This window comes from Pithys albifrons, chromosome 11 (assembly GCF_047495875.1).
Source record: "Pithys albifrons albifrons isolate INPA30051 chromosome 11, PitAlb_v1, whole genome shotgun sequence".
In the NCBI taxonomy this organism is placed as follows: domain Eukaryota; kingdom Metazoa; phylum Chordata; class Aves; order Passeriformes; family Thamnophilidae; genus Pithys; species Pithys albifrons.
Window position 1 is genome coordinate 19824011 of NC_092468.1, and position 8259 is coordinate 19832269.

Genomic DNA, 8259 nt, shown 5'->3' on the forward strand with positions numbered 1-8259 from the left:
AGGCTGCAGCACCACGACTTAACCAAAGGCAGCCAAAGTGCCACCCTTCAAGAGTTCAGGAGCACCAATTCATGCACTTGAAAATGAGAACCACAGTGAAAATCGGCCACAATAAGCTTTATAGAGAACACATCATTTGGGGGTTGCTAATCCGCTATAGTCTAAGTTCTCGCAGTAGTTTCTGGGATGTAAGTTTTGGTTTTTGGAACCAAAAATCTTTCATATAAAAAGGTTCGTTTGCTCAGTAACAAACATGATCCAGGAATCTGAAAATACAGAAATTAGACTTGTGAAGGCTGGAAATTACCCCTAAAAATACCAGGACCCACATCAAACCCAAAGGTTTAAAGAAGAGCGAAGAATCAAATACAAATTTCTCTCACACACAAAACAGTTCTCAGTCCAGTCTCATGTTCTGCTGTTCTGGAGCAGCTGCATTTGTTACACTTCTTGACTTGGAGAAAAGCCATCACTGCCAGCGTGCTCCCGGCTGGCACAGCTCATTTCACCTCTCCAGGGATGGGATGGGCACAGGTGCCAGAGTGTGGCGGTGTCACAGCAGCCCCCCCGGGTGCCCCCACTCACCCCGGCACAGCCATCGGGGCTCCGAACAGCGCCCTAAATAACCCACTGCCCTTGGATGGGAACACCACACTGTCCTTGGCGGGCAGACATTCCTGCCAGCCTCCCAACTTCCAGACTCATTACCTGTTTTTCCTATTATTTAATTTCTTTCATCCTTTAACATGCTGATCCTGTCTACTTCTGCTCCTTTTTAAAACTCTAAAGTGAGACAAGCTAATCCTGAACACTTCCCTTTACACTCTGATAGGAATTAAAAAGAAAATACATCAGTCCCTCATTTATAAAATCTGATCTAAGATGACCTCAGATACAATTCCTATTTAGACATTGTGTTTTTTGGAATGATTTGGCTTCAGGACATTCCTATGGGGTGTTATTTTCATTCCCAGTTTAGAGATTAGAAATAAACCAGCTCCAAGATAGACATGAGGTTATTCAGGGATCAACAAGCATGTTTGCTGTATCACAGGGCTCTGTGCTGGTACAAGACACCACCTCTCCTGTTGGGGACACAGTCCTGGTCTACAGAAATATACATACTTTTTAAGCCCATTTTTTTTAATTTTTTGGCTGTTTTTAAAATGCCTTTTTTTCCACTTCTTGTCACTGTCCCCTGAAGCAGCTTCTCTCCACAGCTCAGCCGTGCCATTCCACCTGTGTGCCACCATCAGGAGCAGGGTTCCAAGAGAAGCAGCATTCCCTCTCTCAGATATATGACCCAAATTAACTTTTCATCTAGAAAACAATTCTTATTATTTTGTGAACTATATCATTCTACCATTATATGCCAGCAGGAAGAATGTGCTCAAAATAGGAAATCAGCAATTCTACCACAGATACTGTAATTCTCTATACAAGGGGCTAATAAAATACAGCAGGACACTCTCAAGTTGCCCTTTCCATGACAACAAGGAAGATTTAGTAGTAAATCACCATTTCAAATGGTCTTGCCTCCTCCAGTGAAATATACTCTAACTGGTCCACAGACTTTCCAGATGTACTTCCCTGGAAATCAGAACTTCCGTAAGTTAACAACATTTAGCCAATTTTTATCCTGAGCTTTAAAAATCCAACGCAAAGACCTTTGCACACCTTGATGCTGATAACGCCAAATCTCACTGATCAAGAAACGTTTTATACATTAATTATCTCTGTACAAAGCTTGCATTAGACAATCTTACCTTACAAATTTACAATCAATGCAGAAAGAAATGTAAACTTCACCAGCAATTTATGGGTATTTTCACCCTAGTAACTCGCACAGTCTACATGACTTCTTTTTAATCTGTCCGAGTATCCCCTTGGAAATACAGCTACAGAAAGAACTGTAAAAATTCACTTCCAGTGATTACAGTGGCAGGACAGCACTATCTAATATAAACAAATACATGGAATAATTTGTAAGTGATTAGTAAAAATTTTGTAATGTATCAGTGTTTTAAGCCAGTATACAGAAGTTTAAAATTTACAGAATTAAAAAAAACAGTCCTCAAATTACCAGTGGTGGAAAGCTATTTATAAATATACAGAGTTGTAGCAACATAGACTGCCAGAGGTTTGCTCTATTCAGAGGCTGGTGACATACAAAATTTCAGTGACAGGTAAATTAGAATTTTATGTAAGAAATTCACTTTGTGCATTCTCATCTGGGTCACTGCAAATTCCCTTTGCAGTTACTCTTTAGAACGTGATCCAATCCACACACAAGCAATGTGTGTCCCCTCAGTGCATTAAAAGACAAGAACTGAAGGTAAATAAAAGGAACCCTGTAGTAAATGTGTGGAAGAGAGAGTTGTTGAATAGTTCCACAGATGGGACTTGGACCATTCAACAAACAAAACAAACAAGGAGGTTGGATACATACCCCAAGTGGACAATTTTAAAAGCTTATCAAGAGTATGAGGTGGGAATTGAAGGCTGGTATGTGAATTTGGAGATGTCCATGCCTGAGAATTTTTGGAACACCCTTATCTTGGGCAGGCTGGTGCAATTTGCTGAACATCAGTGCAATGACCTGCTGCCACCCAGGGCAATGTGAGCTGGATGTGAACTGGGATCTGTATTGTCTTACTTGGGCATAGAACTAGGTACTGGATTTGGTTCTGTCCCTTTTATCAGGAGAGCTGGTCCTGTACATTAAACATGAAAGAGTGGGATGACCATCAAAACTGCTATCCCAGCATGCAACTACTCCCAGTGTCCCTCCCCCAACATATTGATCCATCACACTGTAAATGTGATTATTCCCACTGAAACTCCTAGACAAGGAAATCCACAACACCAAGTTGTTACACATGCTTTGCTGATACAAAGATGAAAACAATAGAATTATACAATTGCTGTTAAAATTGTATTTAATTTCAGTGACTAAAAGTTAGTTCCAATTTAACAAATTGATTACAGGGAAGGGAAGCAATCACACTGTCTCATGTATCTGAAGATGACTTAAAAGATCTTTTTCATTCCCAAACCTCATTAAACAATCAGTACACTTATGAGGCAAATCTGCTGAATGCCTGAAATCCAAATGAGTTTTAAGGTCTTCAATCTGTCCTGTTGAATATTCACAGTATTGACACAAGTAAATCCCTTCAGATAAATGAGAGCTGAGGTGCTTGCAATATTCCAACATACCTGAAAATCCCTTCCCACAGTCATCACAAACATGAGGGAGTATTTTGGTGTGCTCAATAGCTACGTGCCTATTGACATTTGTGTGCAGCCTGCTCCTAAAGCCGCACACTTGGCACACAAAGAAGTTTTTGCATTTGTCAAAACTGATTTTGTTTATGAGACTGTACTGCCCCCGCTCCTTGTTGTTGTAGCTGTCGCTCAGCTCTATCAGCCGACAGGCGTGTTCGTTCACCACGTGGCTGTGCAGATCCTCTGGGTCGTTGGTTTCGTGCTCACAGAACTGGCACAGGTACTGCTCGTCACAGCTGTGCTCCTGGAAGTGCAGGTACAGCTCGCTGCTGGAGGAGAACTGCACGTCACACTGCTCACACCAGTACAGGTGATCGTTGAAGTGAGTGTCTGCTATGTGCTGACTCAGATTCTCAAATATCACCGTTTTGTAATTGCAGTATTTACAGATGTATGGGTCCTCCTCATGCAGTTTGACATGTTCAATGAGCTGCACTTTGCTGGAGAAGCTTTCTTTACAAACTTTGCAGACGTGAGTGTCTGTGCATGTCTTATGCTTCAGGATCATGTGCTGCTTCAAATCAGAGAAGTACTTGCTGTTGAACTCACAGAGCTCACACTTGTACAAGCCACTGCTGTTGGCTCTCAGCAGGGGCCACTTCTGTTGAGCTGTGATATTCAAAGCCTGGTTCTTCTCAAAGATTTTACAGGTCTCTAGAGGGATTTCCTCCAGGTCTTCAGCTTCCAGCTTCTCAGGTGACACAGTTTGTGTTTCTATATCATGAACTTCTACAGCATTCACTTCTGTTGTAGAAATTTCTACAGTTTGGATATCTAGAGGTTTCTCTTCTTCCGTAGGGCTGTCACTGAATACTGGTGAATCACAGAAGTCTCTGCACATTCCATTGTTAGTACCTTTATCTGCAGGAGAAAATACATAACAAAACATTGAAAAACCCCACCTGAGTCTATATTTAACCTTTCAGTCAACTGCAGCTTAAAAATGCAAAAAGCAGTTATTTTCCCCCTGCCAGACTATGCTGTATGTTCAGCTAACAAAGGAATACCAGAAACTACATATCCCTCACATCTTCTGTCAAAGCAAAGCAGTAACACCAAAAGCCAGCAGCCGTGCTCTCCACCTTCCCAGCACCTCAGCTGCAAACACACTGACCTTTACCTTTATCCTTCTTTTTAGGGTCTGCACAGTGCAGCCCCACAAAGTTTGAATGTGCCCCACTCCAGTGAGAACTCCCGGCATGCACCGGACTCCCGTCATCATCAGTGTCCAGGCTCTGCACAGGACTGTGGAATCTGCCTGCAAAGGACACAGAAGGATTTTCTTGTCATCATTTGTTCATATGAGCATCGTTGTAATTCCTTGATTTAGTCATACATCTTATTTACGGTTTAATTATTCTACTTGCATCAATTTATCTTAATATACTAAGCACATCATAACCTACATTAAGTAAGAATAAATAGCTTAGAAATTATTTCCATACATGCAGAGGAAAAAAGAATTCAAAAGTTGGCAACTCTGTCTTTAAAATTTCAGCAGCAGTCAGCTGATTATAATGGAAAAAACTCTTAAAATTCTTAAATGAAACTTTACATTTAAGAGACACAATTAAAAAATTATCCTTAAATATTTCTGAACATTGCATTTTAAAATATAATAATTTCTAAGACTTCTGGAGACTTACTGAATAAGTTATTAGAGTGAAAAAAATAAATCTAATAAAAATCCACCATAGTATTTGCTCTGCTAAACTTTCCATCCACTACTGGATGTTTTATTAAAAGTCCTTTTGTTTTCCGTAAGTGCAAGTACAATTCAATGCAACTGCTGGTAAATTCCATCTGAACTCATCAGCTTTACATTACCTAGCTAGTGGGTATTTGAAGTAGTTTAATCACTATTACAAATGTAAAATTGAAGGATCTTTCTGTTGTCATTGTTTCTACTTTGAAAACTGTATTTCCATTATAAGGATGGAACAACCTTCCACCAGTCCAAGGCCTATCCGATCACAACGATGCTCAGAAATCACCTACTATATACTGTGCATTCTATTTACTTCTGTGAAAAGGAGCACGACACACTTACTAAAGAATTGCAGAATAAGACCGCAAAATGTTACCTCTGTTTGTATCTGGCTGTCTCATAGAACAGACACTGTAGCAGTGGTCAGAAAAAATGCCACTGTTGTCTATGTATCTGCTTGCACCCGAAGAATCTAGAGCAAAACAAACAAAAAAAAAAGTAAGTTTAAATACTAACACATTGATGTAGCTAAAGATATATTTAATATTCATCAACATTCTCTTCCCATTTCCCCCTATTTTGGGAGAATTCTGTGCTGACCTGACAACACTCCTGTTGTGACTTACACCTTCCAGCAGCGCCCCTGATGTTTCAAGTACCAGTTACAATCATTCTCAAACTCTGCTCCTGCTGAGCACAGTGACAGGAGCAGAGTCCATCAGTGCCGAACACTTCTGGATTCACCATCTCAACTTTTACGAATTCCTCCCCTGTGTGTAAGCACAATCACCTTCATTTGTAGCTTGAGCCAGTTACCCTTATCTGAAGGGAGTACAGAACAAAACTGTTCAGGTGCATTGACACTGATCTCTTTTCTGGGGTGACCAGTGACAGGATCCGAGGGAATGGCCTCAAGTTGTGTCTGGGGTGTTTAGGCTGCATATTAGAAAAAGGTTCTTCACCCAGAGCGTGGTTGGGCACTGGAACAGGCTCTCCAGGGCAGTGGTCACAGCACCAACCCTGACGGAGTTCAAGAAGCATTTGGATGATACTCTCATGCACGGGGTGGGACCCTTGGGGTTGTCCTGTGCAGGGCCAGGAGCTGGACTCAATGATCCTGGGAGTCCCTTCCAGCTCAGCATATTCTGTGACTCTGACTCACAGTAACCCAGCAAGGGGGCCCGCAGAGCCGGTGCTTGGTGCATTCGAGCCACGACCTCATCCCACCCTTTGTGTCACTGATTTTCCATGTATTAGCATGTGGTCCCTTCTCATAAAGTTATTATTCTGAGAAAAAAGATAAACTTTACTGAAGTGTACATAACTCAAGCTCTAGACTGACCTGAGTATCGAGAAGGATGTAGAGTCTTTCTTTTCCTCTTTTTAGGATGTTCATTCATTTTGAACAGTCTGAAGTAACTGTAAAGTAACAACATTCAAGAATTAGACTTTTTTGTATCTAATTTATATTTCAGGACCTTATGGAACAATACGAGCAACTTGAAAACCTACATATTAAATCCAACAGTTTTTTTCCTACTCCCTCTTCTTGCCCCCCATCCATTTTGATACAGTTAAAAACCCATAATGAGCACCCAACTGCTGAGGTCCAGGCACTCCGGCACTCAGGGTCACCCACAAGGCAGCTCTTCAGCACCCTGCTGTCATCTGTCAGAGACTGGATATTCTGAGTCCTTCAGAAATAAGTTTTAATGTTTAAAATACTAACAAAGTCATGCTGTCTTACCAAAAATCTGAGAGTCTTCAGTACAAGGAAGGTGAGCAGCTAAGAAGCTGATGGCTGTACAACTTCCAAATGTAGGGAAACCATCAGCTCACGATGATTTTCACCTATGGGGTGAGAGCATTTTAAACCACTTTAAAACTCGAGCACAAAATAACTCATAATCAGACACAAGTGATATAAGTAATATAAAGAATGAAGCTATGGAAATTAAAGCTAGAAAGCAATGTAATAAGTCAATATTAATTTTGGTTTAGAGTATAAAAATTAATAAGGAGTGTTTTTCCTTTTGTCTCAGGGTAGTTGTCTTTTGTTGCACTTGGAAATAAAAATATATTTGAAAATGACACAAAAATATTTGAGCTATATATGGGACCAAACAGTTTTGAAGAAGAAAAGGTTGCAAACAACATGTAATTCCAGAGCACTTATGGGCCCAGGGTCCTCTGAAGTCAGTGCCGTGCACCAGAGGAGAAAGCAGCGAGATAAGGGCCCTCATCTAATCAATTCTGTTCTCACGATATGAAACAATTTCTCTGAACTAAAATTTTACTTTAAGGGCTGGGAAAGAAAAAACACCACAAAACAAACCGTGTTTTTAACATTACATCACGGTCCAGAAGTATACCCTCATGGCTTTCTCCGATGGCACGGGAGGCACTGACAGCGCCCTGGCACGACGAGTCTCACCCCAGGTAAGGCAGCCGAAAAGCTCAACCTTTGCCCCCGGATGGGGCCGCGAGGCAGCAGCGCGGGGTGTTCTCTCCCAGCGGCTCTGCCCGGCCCCGAGGCCGCGAATCCCGGCGCCGGGAAGGGGATCGCGCTGCCCGCGGCCTGTGCGGAGGCCGCGCAGGGACCCCGTGCGGGAGCGGCCAAAGGCGGCGCTCGGGCCCCGCAGCACCGCGGAGAGACCGCCACGGGGCAGCCGCGGGCGGGGGCGAGGCCCGGCTGGGGCGGACGGAGAACGCCCGGCCCGGCTGGGGCGGAGGGACAGCTCCCGGCCCGGAGCCGCCCCGGAGCGCCGCGGACCCGTCCGTGAGTCACGGCGCACGGGCGGCTCCCCGGGCGCTGCAGGCGGGACTCACCTGCCGCCTGGGCCCGGCCCTACCCCGCCGCTCCCGGTGCTGCTCCCAGTCCTTGTCCCGGCCCCGCCGCTCCCGCGGGAAGGGCGCGCGCCCGCCGCCCACAGCGCCCCCTGCCGGCTCAGGCGCCGCCTCACCCCGCCCGTCGCCATAGCAACGGGGGGGGGTGGGGGGGCACAAAATCGGCCTTTAATTTATATTTGATTTATATTTCCATCTGTGTCCGATACCGTGCCCAAAGTCAGATGTTCAGGTTTTACATAAATGAGGGCGTGGTGTGGGAGGCAGAGCCTCATAAAGCTCGAATTTGCTTTTTGTGTCAGTTTATAAGCTGTACCTTAGAGCTAATGTATAGGGGAATAAAAACAAAAAAAAGTATAGGAAAATAGGAGAATCAATAGAAAGTGCATTATAAACAAATACAGTACAAGAAAGCG

General features: G+C 43.4%; 1 protein-coding gene across 6 annotated transcripts; it reads right to left on the reverse strand.

Moving 5' to 3' along the window:
- Window positions 1-109: 109 nt before the first annotated feature.
- On the reverse strand, window positions 110-8053 carry ZNF639 (zinc finger protein 639). Of its 6 annotated transcripts, none has more exons than XM_071566738.1 (6): window positions 7826-8053; window positions 6744-6847; window positions 6339-6415; window positions 5373-5468; window positions 4403-4546; window positions 110-4149 (listed from the first exon to the last, which is right to left on the reverse strand). In XM_071566738.1, the coding sequence occupies exons 3-6, from the start codon at window positions 6394-6396 to the stop codon at window positions 3002-3004; spliced, it is 1446 nt and encodes a 481-aa protein (XP_071422839.1). In that variant the 5' UTR covers window positions 6397-6415; window positions 6744-6847; window positions 7826-8053; the 3' UTR covers window positions 110-3001. The 6 variants fall into 6 exon arrangements, with proteins under 6 accessions (XP_071422839.1, XP_071422843.1, XP_071422842.1 ...); XM_071566742.1 differs by having other exon boundaries at window positions 4409-4546; window positions 7826-8051; XM_071566741.1 differs by lacking the exon at window positions 7826-8053 and adding an exon at window positions 7369-7818.
- Between the last annotated feature and the right edge of the window lie 206 nt (window positions 8054-8259).

Coding starts and splice junctions, on each gene's coding strand:
- ZNF639 (XM_071566737.1), bottom strand. CDS start 6,432: ATGTTGTTACTTTACAGTTACTTCAGACTGTTCAAAATGAATGAACAT. Junction 5,469..6,338: donor ACATCCTTCTCGATACTCAG/GTCAGTCTAGAG, acceptor GTTTTGCTCTAG/ATTCTTCGGGTGCAAGCAGA. Junction 4,547..5,372: donor ACAGCCAGATACAAACAGAG/GTAACATTTTGC, acceptor TGTCCTTTGCAG/GCAGATTCCACAGTCCTGTG.